Source organism: Carcharodon carcharias, chromosome 12 (assembly GCF_017639515.1).
Source record: "Carcharodon carcharias isolate sCarCar2 chromosome 12, sCarCar2.pri, whole genome shotgun sequence".
In the NCBI taxonomy this organism is placed as follows: domain Eukaryota; kingdom Metazoa; phylum Chordata; class Chondrichthyes; order Lamniformes; family Lamnidae; genus Carcharodon; species Carcharodon carcharias.
Genome location: NC_054478.1, coordinates 138,337,174 through 138,356,189, shown reverse-complemented (window position 1 = coordinate 138,356,189; position 19,016 = coordinate 138,337,174). Strand labels below are relative to the sequence as shown.

Sequence of the window (19,016 nt, the reverse complement as noted above, 5' to 3'; positions counted from 1 at the left end):
CATCCCCAATTGCCTCTTAAACTGTGCCAGCTCTGTTGAACTTCTCTGATACAACTGGTCACAAAGGGAAGTGAGGCGAATCATTGAAAGGAACCATCTCTTCAGCCCTCACTTTGATTTGTCTTGGTTTGCAAATTTAGAAAGCCACCCACTCTTCCCATTCCACCTTCCCCTTTCTTACTAGTGCATTCTAAGCCACTGTTGTGATACAACTGAGAGATAAAAGGGATTTGCTTGCTGCCAGCTTTCTGAGTAGTTCAGTGGTTTGCGCCTTCACCTCAGTCAGAGGTGGTCAGTTCAAGGCTCACTCCAGCAACTTAAGTACAAAAATCAAAGCTGACACTCAGTGCAGGACTGGGGGGGTGCTACATGGTTGGAGGTGTCGCCTTTGGGATGAGATATTAAACTGAGGCCCCATCTGGATGTAAAAGATCCCATGGTGCTAATTCCATGAAGTCTCCTGGCTCTGGGACATTTTGAGATTGCAAAAGATGCTACATATACACAAGTTCTTTCTTTTTGACAGCAGCTTTTGATCTATCAGATGCTTTCCCTATCTCCACCCTACAAAGCAAATATCCAGGTGTCTCACATTGCCTTATATCATGTGTGCATGTCATCACACTGATAAACATCTGTAAATGATACAAAATAGTCTCTTAGTGCTGTCACTCCCTTTTTTTGGTTGTGTACAATTAAATATTGCCAACATATTAGATATATCCCAGTAAAATGAATAGATATATTAGATATTGTTTTTATTATGAAATCCTAATAAAAAGCATTTAAGAAAATTACAACTGTGTTTCTAATGGCTCAATTGGTAATAACTGGGTGTCACTGACAAGGTCTTAGGTTGAATCCTAATATGTGCTATATTAGCTCATCTTAACTGATAGGAGGGAGAGAGAGGTGGAAGGGGGAAAAACAAATAAAAGAGAAAAATATGGAAGATACGAAATAAAATAATGATGTTGCATTAATATAGGACCTTTCAGGACCTCATGACAACCCAAAGTGGTTTACAGTCAATGAAGTACTTTTGAAGAGTAGTTACTGCTGTAAGGTATGAAATGCAGCAGTCAATTTGCAAATTAAACCCTATCCTTCTGACTCAGAGAAAAGTGAGCTAAACATTGGGTTTGGGCCGAGCGGTTTCACAGCTCGAGAGGGGAAAATATAGTTAACAAGGTTTGCTAATCCTGATCATTATCACAGAATTACAGAAATGTTACAGCACAGGAAGCCATTTGGTCTGTTGTGTGTGCTGGCTCTCCAAAAAAGCAATTTATGTAGTGCCACTCCCCGCCTTCTCTCTGCAACCCTGCACATTCTTCCTTCTCAGATAATAATCCAATTCCCTCTTGAATGCTTCGGTTAAACCAGCTTCCACCACACTTTCAGGCCATGTTGCATTGACTTCAGGACAAGAGGTGTAGATTACTGTAATGTCCATTCATGGTCATATATCTCACCATTTGTCACCTAAACTGACTGATCTAGGTAGCATCGTGGTTATGTTGCTGGACTAGCAATCCAGAGGATGAATGCTCCAGAGGTGAGTGTTCAAATCTTACCACTACAGATGGGGGAAGTTAAATTTAATTATTTAAAACTATAATTAAATAAAATTGGCAACCTTGAAACTACAGCAGGTCCTCACTTAAAGTTGTAGTTGCGTTTCTGAAAATCACAACTTTAAGTGAAACATTGGTTCCCATTGGAAACAATGTTAAAACTGTAGTTAGGTTCTGAAGGATCTTCCTTACCGGGGGAAACAAATATTAAAACATTATACCCTTTAAGTTGAAATATTCCATGTTTTTCTTTAAATGCTCCCACTCGCCACTTCCCTGTTTTGAATCCTTACTGTGAGAGCAGGCACGGGAGAAGAGCAATTAGGCAGGAGCAGCTTCAACAGTCATTTAAAAAAACACATGGATTGTAGCAGTCCCAGTTCAGCACTACGGCACCATTGGGACTCGCGCTTCCATGACATCAGAGCCCCAGCTTCGGATCGGATGTAGATGTTGAACGGGAGCGCAAGTCCAGGAGAAGGAAGCAGTGAGAGGTTGAGTCAGGGAGTGGGAGAGTTCAGCGACAGGGTAGGGTGGGTTAGAGAGAGGGAGAGGCCACAACTCAGACATCGGGGAGTGGGGGAGAGGCGGCAACTCGAAGGTCAGGGACGAGGCTGCTATGCGCAGATCGGGGATGAGGCCGCAACTCGGAAGTGGGGAAGAGGCCACAACTCAAGGTGTCTGGGATGAGGCCGCAACTCGGAGGTCGGAGAGTGAGGAGAGGCTGCTTCAAAATGGCGCCAATCGGATCATGTTGGAAACAATGTTAAAATGAATCTTGTGCTGCTCAGATTACAGGTCCCATTAACTTACCGACATTAAAGCATAACAACATAACGAGGCAATGTTAAATGACGACTTACTGCAGTGGAACCTATCTGGTTCACTCATGTTCTTATCCAGTCTGGCCTATATGTGACACCTGATCCACAAGTGGTTTATTTTTAGTTGCCCTCTGAAATGGCCAAGCAAACAACTCAGTTGTAATCAAGAAAGTGGCTCACCACAACATTCTCAGGGGCAATTAGGGGTGTGCAATAAATGCTGGCCTTGACGAGGTGTCCGCATCCCATGAATAAGAAATATGGAAAACTGGGAAATTCCTCTCAGGGAGTTGTACCCCAAGCATGAGCAGAATTTAATCTGATCCACGGGAGAGAGGTAGGCTGGGAGGGGTGGGGGGGGGGGGGGGGGGCGTGGGTAGAACGCAGACCCTAGAATTGGAGGGAAAGCAGGGAATCCTTGTCATCTTCCTGACTCTGCCTAATTCAATCGGTGACTGGGAAAGTTGAGGATGGCCTTCCTTCTCAGAGGCCAATCGAAGCCCTTAAGCGGCTAATTAAGGAAGGGGCCCTCCTCCACATGGGCAGACTGCCCAGTAAAAGCTGGTGGCCTCTCTGTGAGCTCAGGGAGGGGGAAGTGGGGGACCCTCTTGATTGAGCACCCCCGTGGTCCATGGAGGGTCCTCGCACCAGCGGCAAGAGCTGACTTGCAGAAATATCACCCCACCACCATTATCATAATTAACAACCACTCTCCCCACCACCCCTGACCTGTCTGGCTGACCCCTGCAATTCTGACCTTGTTCACCTGGATTACAGGGGCCTTCCCCATTGCTACTGCTCCTGCATTGTTGCAGTTCCAGTTGTGGCCACCATTCCTGGTGGCGCTGCTGGGGCTGAAGAACTGCGGCCACCATTCCTGGAGGCGCTGCTGGGACTGAAGAGCTGCAGGCCCTCCAATTGGCCAGCAGCTCTTGTGGGGGGGCACGAATCTTCAGTCTTAAAATCAGGCATCTTGATGGCAGGCAGTTAATTGCTCAATGCACAAAGAATCGGTTTCGGGCCATTGGGAATAGCCAAAGATTGGTTGCCCTCGGCTTTCCAGCCCATACCTCCGCTGGCATTAAATTCAGCCCCGTCAGTTAACATCTTCAGGAGACACATGGGAATATAACATAAGAACATAACTAGGAGCAGGAGTAGGCAATTCAGTCCCTCGAGCTTGCCCCGCCATTCATTACAATCATGGCTGATCTAATTTCGGCCTCAACTCCAATTTCGCGCCCTCTCCCCATAACTTTTCAATCCTTTATTAATTAAAAATCTGTCTATCTCCTCCTTAAATTTATTCAGCGTCCCGGCATCCACTGCACTCTGAGGTAGTGAATTCCACAGATTCACCACCCTTTGAGAAAAGTAATTCCTTCTCATCTCTGATTTAAATCTACCACCCCTTAGCCTAAAACTATGGCCTCTCGTTCTAGAATGCGCCACAAGGGGAAACATCTTCTCCACGTCTGCTTTGTCTATCCCCTTTAGCATCTTATATACCTCAATTAGATCTCCTCTCATCCTTCTAAACTCTAGCCAGTATAGGCCTAAACTGCTCAATCTCTCCTCATAAGACAAACCCTGCATCTCTGGAATCAATCTAGTGAACCTCCTCTGAACTGCCTCCAATGCAATTACATCCTTCCTCAAGTAAGGGGACCAAAACTGTGCACAGTACTCCATTTGGGGGATCAAAAAAAAAAGTTGCAACTGACTTTGATTATTATAAATCTAAGACCACCCAGGAAAGCCCAGGCAGTTTTCAGTATGTGCACTTGATACCGATGTATAAAGATAGGGATACAGGTAGGTGTTGTGGAAATCAAACAATAATAGTAACAAGAAAATGCATGTCCAGGCAATTTGGGTGGGCAGAACTGAAGGTGAGAAGATGGACTAAAATAGTGGTCACTGTCTGTCACTAGACACACTGTTACTGCTGCTCTAATGCCATTTTGGGGTGACATAGTGGCAATGTCACTGGGCTAGCAATCCAGAGGTGCAGGCTAATGCTCTGGGGCATGGGTTCAAATCCCACCATGGCAGCTGATGGAATTTCAATTCAATTAATTAATAAATCTGGAATTGAAAGTCTCAGTAATAGTGACCATGAAACTATTGTCAATGGTCATAAAAACCCATCCGGTTCACTAATGCCCTTTAGGGAAGGAAATCTGCCATCCTTACCTGGTCTGGCTTACATGTGGCTCCAGACCCACGGCAATGTGGTTGACTCTTAATTGCCCTCTGAAGTGGCCTGGCAAACCACTCAGCTGTAGCAAACCACTACAAAAAAGTTGAACCAGAGAGACTGCAGCTGTTTGAGAAGATGTCTCACCACAACCTTCTCAAGGGCAATTATGGATGGGCAATAAATGCTGGCCTACCCTGCGATGCCCACATCCCATGAAAGGATTGGAAGAAAATTAAATCTCAAAGGGACTGATCTTTTTGATGAAGACGTAAACACTGACTTCTTTTTGCTCTCAGATTGGGGATCTAAGTGAGGGTGATTGCTCAGGAGCAGCTAGCACAGTCGTGGGAGGGGTTTGCTGAGATGCAGGTTAACGCGTTTTGTTGGACCAGGGTAAAGGAAGATTTTTTTTGTGCTGCACTTGACCTGAGAGAGATAGATAATGATCCTGAGCACCAAAGGCCCTTAGCACTGGCAGCCCTTCCCTGGCAAAAAAAAAAAAAGAGATATTCTCATCAGTTCCAGTTGATGTTAATATACCCATGATAAAATCTACACATTTCTTTGCCAACAAACCTTAATTGATTTCTGGTTGAAGGCAAATCATTTAACAATATAAGAATAGTTGCTCTAATAACATAATCTATACAGGTAACTGGAAGTTCCACATTGGAAAAAGGCCCCAACATTTGCAAATAAAACACTGAAGTGGCTAAAAGAAAAATCAGTTACAGACACAATCATGAAGCGATCTTATTATCTATCTCACTCTTTCCTTGGTCAACTTCTGGGATATTTTGGTTTTGAAATGAGAACCAATGATATTATTGAAGGAACAAGCTGGAAAGTTACTGCAGTGCAAATCATTAACACAGGGCTGAGACAGGAGGAGTTACCACACCCGACAGGCTGAGGGTGCTGCATTAGCTGCTGTGGGGACTTAGTCACTAATGGGAAATATTACCAACCTGGCAGGGTGACGGAGCTAGATTAACATCAGTACAGATACAGTCCGTAACGCAGGATGGTGACGAGGAGGAGTAACTTGGCACGATATTATTCCCTTCTAAGCCAATATAGAAAGTTGCTGGACTGCTCAAAGTTATTTTTTGGGGTACTTCATTGATCGTGTAATTTGAACCATACACATTAACCCAGCTCGCTCTCCTGCACTGTCAAACTTAATACATTCCTCCCCCCCAACCCTGCCGCGAGTTACTCTCCTCAGCAACACCTGATGATGCCAGTTTAAACAGAAAATCATTCAAAATCTTAGGTCAATTGAAAGAATGTGTGTGCGTGTTTATACATTGGGGCTGGGGAGAAGGAAGGGAAAGCTGATGATAATTCTTTAAAAACTGTTCTCAAAGGAGCCCTGATTGTGGCGCTCACTCTTTAAGTGCTGGTTATGAATGACTGTAATTAGGGTGGAACTTATATGAATGGTTTCTTAATGTGAGGTTGTTCAAAATGGGTTTCTGCAACAACCAATCACTGCCATGAAAAATTAGGCAAGTGCATTTTTACCAACACGTATTTTCCTTACGAAGCTATGTTTGCAGCCTTACAATGAAACAAGTGAACAGGATCTCATCCTGTCAGCAAGCTTCTATAGTTTGTGTTCAGCTCAGAATGATTTGCCCCCTCACCAGTGAAGGTTCAGTAAGTCTCCTGACCTTCAGTGATTTATAGATTTTAAATACACCAGCTAGACACTTTATTGAATTTGTATACTCGCATGCTCTTAAGGAGGCAAGTCGGTTGTGTATTTAACCTCTCGCAGTTGGTAAATAATGAGGTAACAGTCAATTCATTTTGTGCAAGTTATGCCTCTGATCAAAAATCGGCACTGACAAATGTTAACATGCGTGTCACTGAAACATTATTTGCTGCCAAGCTTAATGCAGTTGTTTACCAGTTGTCACTACAGGCTTCGGGAAGGCACCTGATGGGCCCTTGGGAATCAGTTACCCTGTCACCAACTATTTGCATAAATCAGTGGCTATTCATCTCAGAGCCTGGCAAATCAAGATTACATGTCTAACCAGGAGTTTTAATCTGTAATTTATAATGAACCCTACAGCATTGTCCTAGGCAGTCTCTGAAAACGGTTTATCAGTCACTGAAAACTGGGGTTAAAATCAAGACCGGAAATCAGAAGGTCAGTGAGATCCCACGGGAGAGGTAACTCTAGGCAATGGAAGCCTGTACAAATCCAACAGGGAATGGGTACAAAATTTGCAAATTGGAGATTGGGAGGGTGGGGAACAGTTGCGAGTCTTCTTCACATCAGGAGGAAACCATGTTAGTATATGTTCACTATTAGTATAAGTGTGACAAAACAATATTACAGACATTCAGGGGTCTTATTAAAATATCGGCTTTCCCAGTGACATAGTGAGGTACAGTAAAACACCAAGCAGACCTGACTGGGATCAATGATATGTACCAAGTTACCTGATTTCAGCCAGGTGGCAATTGACCTCACTATTGCTGCGTTAGTAAGTGGATAAAAAGAATATCAATTTTCCCTCACTTGATCACAACTTCTAGGAAAGCAATTGTGTTGCCTATCACAATTGAATAGCTTACCTACACACATAGTCAAGGCTCACATGCGAAGAATGGCTATTTGAACAATATACTGACACCTTAGCGCCTTCAGAAGAGAAAGGAAGAATATCCTTTGATCGGAAGATTTTCAAAAAAATCCACACTTCTAAGAGGAATTTAATTTACCTCTTCTCTATTGGCCTACTTCTGACCCAACTGAAGTTCCCACTACTGCATTTCATTTTCACACTGCTCAAGTGACTTACAAATAAATGGGTGAGGTCTAAAAAGTAGGCGGGCATCAAGAGTTGCTACAGATGATCGATGCAATTTGAATTCTGGGGAAATCAGATCATCTCAATCCTCCTGTTGATAAATTTAGCGAAAGAAGGAGAACAAGTACAAAATAAGAATTCTAAAAGAAAAGGCTCAAACAAATGCAAGGAGAAGTGAAAATTCAGGAGACTGGGAGGGCAATGAAAACCAACAAAGAGACATAAAGAATGTAAAAACTGCTATAAGCGAAAGCAGTGGAAAAAAAACTCCAAAGAATGCCATGTTTAATTGCAGAAGTTTTATAAATATATTAAAAGGAAGAGAGTGGTAAAGGGGAATTCATGTCCATTAGAGACAGATGCATGCAGGTGATAATGAACAGTAAGGAAGTGCTAGATTTGTTGAATGAGTGCTGTGCATTTGTATTCACAAATAACGAGGTGCTTCATCATGATAAAAACAAAAAGTGCTGAAAAAACTCAGCAGGTCTGGCAGCATCTGGGTGGTGGGGGGGGGGAAAGAGAAACAGAATTAACGTAAAGTTCCGTTCAGTTCCAAAGATGACATATTGGATTCGAAACGTTAATTTCTATTCTCTCTCCCCAGATGCTGCCAGACCTGCTGAGTTTTTCCAGTACTTTCTGTTTTTATTACAGAACTCCAGCATCTGCAGTATTTTGCTTTTATACTAAGTGCTTCATCATGCTAGGCTCAACAGCACAGAGACTACCCCCCAAGAAAGTTCAATTTGATGGACAAGCCTTGACTCCAGAATGGATGACTATGAATCCCCAAGCAGATTTTCTACAGGGAACGGGTCTCAGGGCAAATGATCTCAAGGTGGTCAGTAACGATATGAGGACGCCCTAAAAAAATGGAGCCTTACAGGTTTCAGTATTGGGAAAGCACTGCAGCCGACCAGCCCACATGGAGGCAAAAGCCGAAATTTGGTTCAGCATGTTCTATAGCGAACTCGCAATATCCGACATGCCCAGAGGAAGGCCAGAGGCGACACAGCTGTATTAGTTCCCCCAGGTACCAACAATGGCAACATGAACTGCCAGTTCTGTGGACATCCATCCCGATCCCCCACTGGGCTCTTCAGTCAAGAAAGGACCCACAGGAGGCGATGAAATCACTTGGAGCTTGGACGCACTCGAAAAACAAGGGGCCTACCAAGGAGATTTGAAATTATGAATGAGAAAGGATAATACATTAGCTATATTAGGGAACCTAAAAATAAGACAGTGAGGAACTTAACAGGTTTAATGAAAACAAAAACAAAAGTAATGGAGGAAATAATGGGACTCATGATAGACAAAGCTCCAGGACCTGATGGTTTTGACCCTACAGTATTAAAAGAAATAAAGAAATTACAGATGTGTTAGTCCTAATTTTCTGAAGTTTTCGAAATTTAGTATCTAAGAAAGGAGGCAGACTGTTGGGATAACATAATTAATGGGCAAGTTACCGGAATCAATCAACAGGGGCAGAATGACTGAATACTTTGAAAGGAACGATCTGATTAAGGGCTCCTTGTTTGTGAAAAGTAGATCATGTCTACGCTTCTGGTTAATCTGGTTACATTTTTTGAATAGGCCACTAGCATGGTGGATAAGAGAGTGTCTACAGATATTGCCTATATTGACTTACAGAGGGAATTTGATAAGGTTCTGTGCAAGAGATCATTGGTAAAACTGACAATGCCTGGAATTGGAGATACCCTTGTGTCAAGGGTTGGTAATGGGTGAGAACTTGGAGATAGTGGGAGTGTGGTGCTAAGAATTAAGGGAATATTCTGATTGGCAAAATTTGACAAGTGGTGTTCCCCAGGAATCTGCACTGGATCCTCAGCTTTCACAGAGACATTAATTAACATCTTGAATGAAAGAATAGAGCACTGCATATCCAAATTTGCACATGGAACAATAAATTATGTTGATGGGAGAGGTAAAGGGACATGGACAGATGATGTGAATTGGCATAACTGTGGCAAATAAAAATCAATATGGGGAAATGTGAGATCATTCCCTTCGGATCTGAGAAAGGCAATATTTTCTGAATGGTCAAAGACTAGGAATTTGCATTTGTATCCTCATCCCTCACATCCTCAGAATGTTCAAAAGCACTTCACAGACAATGCTTTATTTCCACAGTGTAGTCACTGTTGTAATATAGGTTAGCCACAGCTAACTTGTGCAATGCAATAAGTGTTTTTGGTGGGTTTGGGTGAGGGGTAAATTTTGGCCACTACACTGGGAGAACTCCCCTGCTCTCTTATCCAAATAGTGTCATAGGATCTTTTAAATGCAGTATTGCACTGGAGTGTCAGCCTAGATTTTGTGCTCAAGTCTCTGCAATGGGGGTCTTGAATCTACAACCATCTGACCCAGTGCTCCCATTAAGCAACAGTCACATCATACTGCACTGAACTAAAATAACTACAAGTTTCATATCAGCATTTAGTTGAAGTACTTGGCAAGGACTTGCAGTTCATTAAGAGGTTGGACACCTTTGCGCAGTATCCAGAACTTTTAAATAATGACTGAGTCTTGGTACTGCACTCAATGAAACCTTTCTTCTGAAAGGAATGCTAATGGAGGTTTCAAATATCTGGAACCAATAGTGAACTTTAAAGCTCTGCAAGTTAACGATTGATTAGCTGATCTGAGTGATGTGTGAAATGAAAACGCAAAAAAAAAACACAATTTCTTATCAATTTAATATTTTGGGTTATGCCTGCTGATTTAATCACCTATATTAGTAATTGCAATTTTTATGGTTTAAAGAAAGAGACTTAATATTTTCTCATTTGCGACTCTTCTAAAGCCTGGACTCTGACAGTTAGATTACTTACAGGTCACATCCATTTGATCTGCTCCACAGAGCAAGTATGAAGTGGTTAGGCAATACTGAAATGTCTTCATACAATGGCATCACACCCCACCAAAGGGAAAATGGCATAGGAGGAACCATCTTATCCCTCGTAGTGGTGAAAGGACCAGATTGCTGGCAGTTAAATAAACAGAACTTCAAGATTTACAACATCTATGATTGCCACTACCAAACCCCCATCCCCAACAGACATGATGTGGAATGTAGACATTGCAAATCTGATATTACAAGCAAGAGTTGCCATTCTCTAAAACACTGGCATTATAGTGTTGTGCTGGCGAGGTATCACACTGCAAACACGTTAGGGGTGATATTTTGATAAACAACAACTTAACGTACCAAGATGACACAGAGCTACATGAGGAGATATTAAGTCAAATGACATCGGTTGTAAGGATTGTCTTGAAGGAGGAAAGTGAGGTAGAGACTTGGGGAGATGTAAGGTGCGTATTCCAAGGCAAGTCAAGGCGCGGCCACCAGTAACTGGGTGTGATTCTAAATTAGCCAACTGATCTTTTCACTTATCTAGTCAGCAATACCATGACACATATCACAGAACCATTTCATCAAATAAAACAACAACTTGCATTTAGATACTGCCTTTACCATTGTAAAACATCCTAAAGCGATATAAGGAGCGTTAACGAACAAACACATGCAATCAAACAGCGTATGAGCATGTTGTTCACATGTCAATCAAAGGGAAGAAATAACTTATGGAATGTACCACACCAATGCACCATACCATCTGGCCAAACCCAACTTCCATTTGAATTCATGTCAGCATCAAGGACCTAGTTTTGGGAGATAGACTTGAGGGTTATCTAGGACCATTTTGAAATGGCACATAAGTGCCTCAGATAATCATCCCCTGATACCTTAAAGCTGGCAATTAAAGAGTCGGATTATAGATGAATTGTTGTTGCGAAGGGTGATTGCTGCTCGGAACCACATTTCAAATCCACTTGCACTATAGCTGCAAATTCAGGGCATGTCAGGATTAAGGGAAGAGGCAGAGAGGCATCAAGTCTTGACAAATTTCAACCTTCAGGCAGGCATGACTTGTTCAAAGGGGCACTGTAAAAGGAAAACACTAACAAGGCTTCTGGGAAAACATCCTGTGATAGTGTCTCTGGATCTGCGGTTAGAACTTGGGATTCAGCCAGGCAGTAAATGCATCAGCAGGCATTGAGCTCTATAGAAGAGCCGACTTTGAAGCAACTTGGGATGTTTGTCTACACTAAAGGCACTACATAAATGGAAGTGTTTATTGCAGATTGTGCTGAGTTTGTGATGTTTGACAAAATAACAGTGGAGGTTCTGCAACTGGCCAGAATGTGAGCACAGTTACCAAGAGAAAATGAAAACAAATGGGATTCTAGCTCTTGATCACTCCCTGGTGCCAACTGGTGGAATTTCTTGTGTTGAGTGGAGCAAGGACAGAATCAAGCGATGTCTTTTAACTCCAAATGGGTCTACTGACTCTCAGTGTCTCACAAGAACGCCCACTTGAGCAATGTCATCTCTTCTGTCTGACCAGAAGAATGGGGAAAAGCATAGACCCCCAGCAATATCCAATCAAGATGGTGGATAGCTGACCTACTCCCCGCCAAGCAGAAGAGTGCAAGAGCAAGGCAGAACAATTCACCTCCTGTTTTCTCAAGGGAAAAAAAAGACACCTACACTTTCAGGAACCTACCATGTGATGAATATGTGAAGCATCAACTCATGTCCAGCCTTCCTGTGTAAGCAACATTCCCAATGTCAATGACCACCAAACTGAATTGATACTGTTATAAACACCACATAACCAATCTTAAGAATAGGCCATACTTATAATGCAACAGATTTGGGAAACCTTTCAAACTGGAGCACAGACTCACACAAGTAGGAATCTGAATGCTTGAGTGCCCTAGGCTCTTGCTCCTTTTCCTTAAATGAACAATCCCCTAAACAACTTGAATGTAGTCAATGGTAAACACTATTAAGGAACGACAAAGTATAAACACAGTGGGTTACCTTCTGCTGTGCCCGAGATGCCATCTGCTTTGAAATTACTAGTGCTCTTCTTCCTGCGATGCTTCTTCCTGTTGGCGTGGGGTGAAGGTGGAGGCTCGAGCTTGGGACTGGTGGTGCTTGATATGCTGGGGCTTGAACAGACAGAATCTCCCAGGCCAGTATCTTCAACAGAAATCCAAAAGAAAACATAATGAGAAATGATTCAGCGCAATGACTTTTCAACACTTCTGACACATGGTCTAAAGGAAAATCCTAACTGTAGCTAACTGGAATCGACATTTGGAATACTGGAATCACACGCGGCCTCAGATCTCCCAAGTATTTTATATACGTACACAGAAGACAAAGAATTACCTTATCTCACCCTTCCTGGAGTCAGTAAAGATATGGAAGATTTAGGGTGGCTAATGTTACTTGGGCATATTCCTGGAGGTTTTGTCAAATAAAGCCATAGGATCATTATGACGCAGAAGGCCCATTGAGTCCATGTTGACTCTCTGTAGAGAAATCCAGTCAGCCCATGCCCTCATTCTATTTCCATAGCCCTGCAAGTTTATTTTCCTCAAGTGCTCATCCAATTTCCTTTTGAAATTATTCATTATCCCCGCTTTCACAACTCTCATAGGCAGCGAGGTTATTACTACTCACTGAGTAAAAAAGTTCTTCCTTACATCCTCTCTGCATCCCTGCCCAAAACCTGAAATCTGTGTCCCCTCGTCTTTGCATGATCAATGTGAACAACTTTTCTTTGTCTGCCATTTCTAAATCCATCATAACCTTGCACACTTCTATCAACTCTCCCTTCAATCACCTTTGTTCCAAGAAGAACAACCCCAGTTTCTCCCACCTAACCTCGTCTCTGAAATCCTTCATTCCTGGAACCATTCTGGTAAATCTCCTCTGCATCCTTTTAAGTACCATCCTTCCTAAAGCGTGGTGATCAGAACTAAATGCAGTTGTGGCCTAACCTGAGCTTTATAAAGGTTCAGCATAACCTCTCTGATTTTGTACTCAGAACCTCAATCTATGAAGCTCAAGACCCCTTTATGCTTTGCTAACCGTACTCTCAATATGTCCTGCTGCTTCAAAAGTCTATGCACATGCAGTCCCAGTTCGCTCTGTCCCTGTACACTCTTTAGAACTATGTCATTTAGTATCTTTGCCCCTCCCTCTTATTGACCACCTGCCTCCAACCCCTCTGCCCCAATCTCCCCACCATTGCCATCCTTGGGGTGTCTTGCCATCCAAGGACAATTGGAAGGTAAACCTTCTGTTAATTATGCGAAAGGATGATGTTTGGCTGGCAAACAGCCATTTTACCCAGCCTCCAATATTACTGTAAATAAAAAATGAAGAAAAATAGAAATCACAATTTTTTAATGCCTCTATGGCTTTACTCCTGGGTTACTCGTAGTAGCATCATAGAGATTAATCTCGAACTCGTGGGGGCTCCAGGACAATCTTGGAACACTGACAATTCCTGCAAGATGTGAAAGGAGTAGATTTCCTGCCATCTCTTTGCTAACTCCAGTACATGATTGACATTGTAAGCATCTTTTCTTTGTTTGTTAGTTGGCTGAAGAACAAACTATAAATGCATAGGCTGGGGAACAACATGCAGTTGCTTCATTCAGATGCACAGCTACAGTTCTGGCAGGGTAGCAACAGCAGCAATTGCAGAACATAGTGTGAAAGGGCAAACTTCACATGGGCTTTTACAACCAGCAAACCTGAGGTGGAGAGATGCCAAGAATTATTTGCTGTCTGCTGAAATATAAGGCTTTCAAGCCAGCCATGATCAATGTAGCACACTGCATGATAACCAACACCAAAGACACCCATTGGTACCAATCCAGGCAGGCCCAGAAAGACCCATATTCAGTCTCCAGTCTCTGCTGGCCTCAGTGAAGGTGACAGTGTAGGCACCAAAGTTGGCTTCCGTTTCTCCAGAACAATGGTGGTGGTGGTGGTGGGGGGGGGGGGGGGGGAGGAAGCGGAAGTATTGAAGTAGGAGAACAATTTATGCCAGGTTTGTTGTAAAATCATAACCTTACAAACACAACACTGTATTGAAACAAAAACAAAAAATACTGGAAATACTCAGCAGATCTGGCAGTATCTGTGGAGAGAGAAACAGAACCAATGCTTCGGATCCGTATGACTCTTTTGCAAAGCTGTGTTGAAACCATTATTTCTTGAAATAAGCATGACAAATCATTTTCAAATCATTGTGCATTATATAATATCCCATGTAATTATCAATTTCCAGACTCAGTACTGATAAATCAGCCTAGTTTGAAGCCAAAGGAAATGTTAGCTATAATTAGAAATATATCTTACATACAAAATGTGTAAATAACTTACAAAGAAAAGGAACACAAGTCAGGGGGCCAGGATCTGTTCTATATTACCGCATTAAAATGAGCCTGAAACCCCAAAAATCAGCCTGATGAAACAAGCACAAAAGGTGGAAAGATTATTTGATCCACCAGTGTGAGTTCAGTTAAAAGTTTATTCTTTTACTAAACCGCAATGATAACTCCAGACTCCATCTTTAGCAGTCAATTTGTTCACTGGGAAGATGTGCAATTGAAAGTTAGTTAAGTTAGAAAGATCTGTCCATGAGCTTCTGCTGAGTCCTCCAGATATCGGCCTGTTCCAAGCTTTCCTCTGGGATCTCTCTTTAGGTGGTCTTTATATCACAGCTTCGCCTTCCTTCCACATTGGCATTGGCTATAGTTAGGGTAGGGTGGCAAGGTGGGTGGAGTGGGACATCATTAATCTGGGCAATACTTGAGCTGGTACAGATAGTCAGGCGTACATTAGTCATGTCATTTATGGCTCCCATGGGCGTTGGCCATTTCTTTTCCAGAGCGTTAATATAACATTAATTCCTTCGACCCTGGTTGAACTCAAGATCACAAGGCATGAAGAAACTTTAGAATTCATCCCCGTGGCAAGCAAAAGAAAAAACACCCAGTACAAATATTTAAAGGAAATGGGTTACAATAATATCTCTGCAGATAAAATAGAGCAACATCACACAAGGTTGGCTTGATGGAACAGAATGTTGATATATATCACATACTTGAGTGTGCAAGTTCCTATAGGGGAAATCCCCCAAATGGCATCAGGCTTAAGACTGGCACCAGAAGAGGCTTGGGGCCCTCTGGTTGTAAATGGTGCTTGGCCTATGTTTTGGGGCAGAAAGCTGATGGGTAAATTATAAATTCCAGCGCTAAAGAAGTGGCTCTTGGGCACCCAGGTGTTAATCACAGAACCACACAGAATTGTTAGTGTAGAAGGAAGCCATGCAGCTCATTGTGCCTACACCAGCTAGCTCTCCAAAAAAGCAACTCACTGAGTGCAATTCCCTCACCGTTTCCCTATAACCCTGTGCAGTCTTCCTCTTCAAATAACAGTCTAATTCTCTTCTGACTATCTCGATTGAACCTGCCTCCACCACAGTCTCAAGCAGTGTATTCCAGAACTTAACCACTCGGGGGTTGGAGGAATGTGCAGTTGAGGCCACAATCAGATCAGCTATGATCTTATTGAGTGGCAAAGAAGGCTCGAGGGGTTGAATGGCCTACTCCTGCTCCTAATTCATATGTTCACATGCTGCATGAAAATTTTTTTCGCATATTGCTTTTGATTTGTTTGCTAATTATTTTAAATCTCTGCACTTGTGTTGTCAATCCTTTCATAAGTGGGAACAGTTTCCCCCTATCTACTCTGTCCAGACCCCTCATGACTTTTGAATACCTCTAGAGGCCACAGTAGAATAGATTCACCTGTCCAGTGTTCTCGATGGGAGCCATATTGAAAGAACTGAGGGAAGAGTTGGAGCTGCAATGTTGTAGTTACATCTCCATCTAGTCCTTCTTGAGCACTTTTCCCCCTATGGGAGACAATTGGTAAACTTAACTTCACAGGTCTGTCCAAAAGGAACAGCTCTTCAGAGACAATGCCAGCTTTCTGTGCTGTGTATACACTGTGACTGATGAAATCTCTCATTTTAATTGTAACATTGTTATATTGCACACAATGGTATGAATGACAGCTAAGCTATGCCTCCTTTGCCCTAGTCTTACATCACATTTCATGAAGAGGGAGTGAACAGCATCCTGTTACTCATGTTCTGCCGAAAGATCATATATCTGAAACATTAACTCTGGCTCTTGCTCCACAGATGCTGCCTGACCTGCTGAGTGTTTTCTAGCATTTTCTGTTCTGGTTTCAGATTTCCAGCATTTACAATATTTCACTTTTGCTACCCTGTTACTCACTCCTGGCTGTTCATTACACCGTCTGTGAACTACCTGAACCCCTCAATTATATTACATACATCACTCAATGCTCAGTGTATTGTCTGTATTCCCCTAAAAATAGCGCTGACAATTGACACAGGGAATATATCACTGTTCACTGTGCAAGATTTGAAATATGTACATTTGACTGGAACTGATATGGAGAATTATTTTTTTAATTGTGACAAGATATTGAGTTGCAATGAATTGTTACATCAGTTATATTAAACGCTCTTTAAAGTATCTTGCTGTATTTCATACTGAATGATATGACAATTTGAACAGTTTAAAAAAGAATAATGATACTCAGGAATTATTTTTGAAATCCACTTACTGATAAACATTGGCCTGGATTTTGCGGTAGTAATGACAGTGAAAGTCAGTGTCTGTCGTCATTACTCCATTGCATTAATAACATGGAAATCCGGAAATTGCTGTCAGTGATTTTATGCTTCTCCTAAGGGTACACTGTTGAGGATTCCCCCACAAGCCTCCCTACCCCCAGACTCCAATCATGGAAATCAATGGAGATCATTTTTACTCATAGATCACAGTGTAAAATCCATTGAAAAGGTTAAACCTTGTTGAATGAGGTGTAACTGGGCTTTCAGTGGCATACTAAGTTCATAATCACTGCTGAACACCTCACTGGCCTTGAAAAGCTAAATTTCTATGCGTGGAATGTCAAATTTTTCCATAATGATACTAAGTTCTACTTACATTTTTTAAATATTGAAAAAGTTATATTTATTTTAGCTTCAATCTTAATCTAGCCCTAATAATTTATTTTGCTATACTGTTTTCCTTGGAGTAGAGAAAGTTGAGGGGAGATTTGATAGAGGTTCAAAATCATGAGGGGTCTGGACAGAGTGGATTGAAGGAAACTTTTTCCCTCTGGTGGAAGGATTGAAAGTCAGAGGGCACAGATTTAAGGTAATTGGCAAAAGAAGCAATGGCGACATAAGGAAAAAATTTTTCATTCAGCGAGTAGCTAGGACCTGAAATGCACTGCCCGAGTGTGTGGTGGAGACAGGTTGAATTGAAGCTTTCAAAAGGGAATTGGATTATTATCTGAAAAGTAAGAATGCGCAGGACTACAGCGAGAAGGTGGGGGTGTGGCACTAGATTTATTACTCCTTCAGAGGGCCAGCACAGACATGATGGGCCAAATGGCCTCCTTTTCTGCTGTAACCATTCTATTATTCTATGATCTGGAAAATTTAAATTAAAAATAAGTGAATGATATTAATTGCTTTTAAATTTCTGTCTTGTGTGTGAATACTTCAATGTGATTGGTTGCTTATCCAACTGATGTCACTGCTGCTGCATGCCTGGAGATCCAATTGACATGTCATCAGATTGAAACTGTCTCCATTGACAGGGAAAACCACACCACAGGGATCACTGGATGTTTGTGGACAGCCTTCTTCAAGGTCAGTGGTAAACACCTCGTTTCGCCACTGACCGCAAATCCGAGATCGGAATTCAAAATGTTTACTCCTAATTAAAAGTGATTATTAGAATTAAGTTCTATTAGTTTCCTAATATATGAATATCTAAGTAATTGGGTCAGACCCCAGCACAATCAATGTATTATTATTTTCTATTAATACAAACCACTTAGACAATCTTTAAACCTGTCCGGAAACAGTTGAAAAATTGTATCTCTGAGTGTTATACTGATTTCCATCACACAGTATTTAAGCACTTAATGATACTGCAGTCAAATATTTCCCTCTAGTCCCCCCGCAAGATCCCCCACAAACTATGCACTTGCTGCCTCCCCTCCAATTGGAAACAAGCATTCAGCATAGCCCTAAACGATTATCTCACAGTGTAGCATTTGGGTGTGAAATTCCATTCTTTAAAGCCCTTAGGGGCTGCTTTCTACTCCTTCCCAACACTACTACACTAAGGACTTGGTTGTATGTACAGCTGGAAGCAAGCTATGTGTTGGCATAGAGGCCTGAAGCACATCCCTGGAGTTGCCACAGATGAGCACCAAGATGTTATCTTTCCATGCAAGATTACTTTTATTACACATTACAGTGATGTACAGCAGGAAAGCTTCATTCTTCTAATGGACCGCATTGATAGGGATACACAGGAGAGATTCACTTGCTTTGCTTTTTTAAAAAAATCCTGCCACAATTTCCTTTTAGGAATGCGCTACCCTTGCTATGGTCACTGGCATCCTCCCCTCACCTCTGCCTCTGAGGGTTCATGTCCCACTTTAGAGACTGGAACACATAACCCATCTTACATTCCCAGTGCAGTGCTGAGGGTGTGCTGCACTGATGGAGGTGCTGTCTTTCAGATGAGGTGTTAAACCCAGGCCCCACCTGCCCTCTTAACTGGA

At 42.2% G+C, this 19,016-nt stretch overlaps 1 protein-coding gene across 6 annotated transcripts in view; it reads right to left on the bottom strand.

The window, feature by feature from the left end:
• The window catches only part of agap1 (ArfGAP with GTPase domain, ankyrin repeat and PH domain 1), a 689,020-nt gene that overhangs the window by 134,532 nt on the left and 535,472 nt on the right, over positions 1 to 19,016 (bottom strand). For 5 of the 6 annotated variants that reach the window (XM_041200794.1, XM_041200795.1, XM_041200790.1 and 2 more), the window contains one exon: positions 12,348 to 12,509. In XM_041200794.1, the coding sequence (XP_041056728.1) occupies positions 12,348 to 12,509 (162 nt within the window). Of the gene's footprint in view, positions 1 to 12,347; positions 12,510 to 19,016 lie in introns of those variants that run through there. The other variant, XM_041200793.1, reaches the window with a different exon arrangement.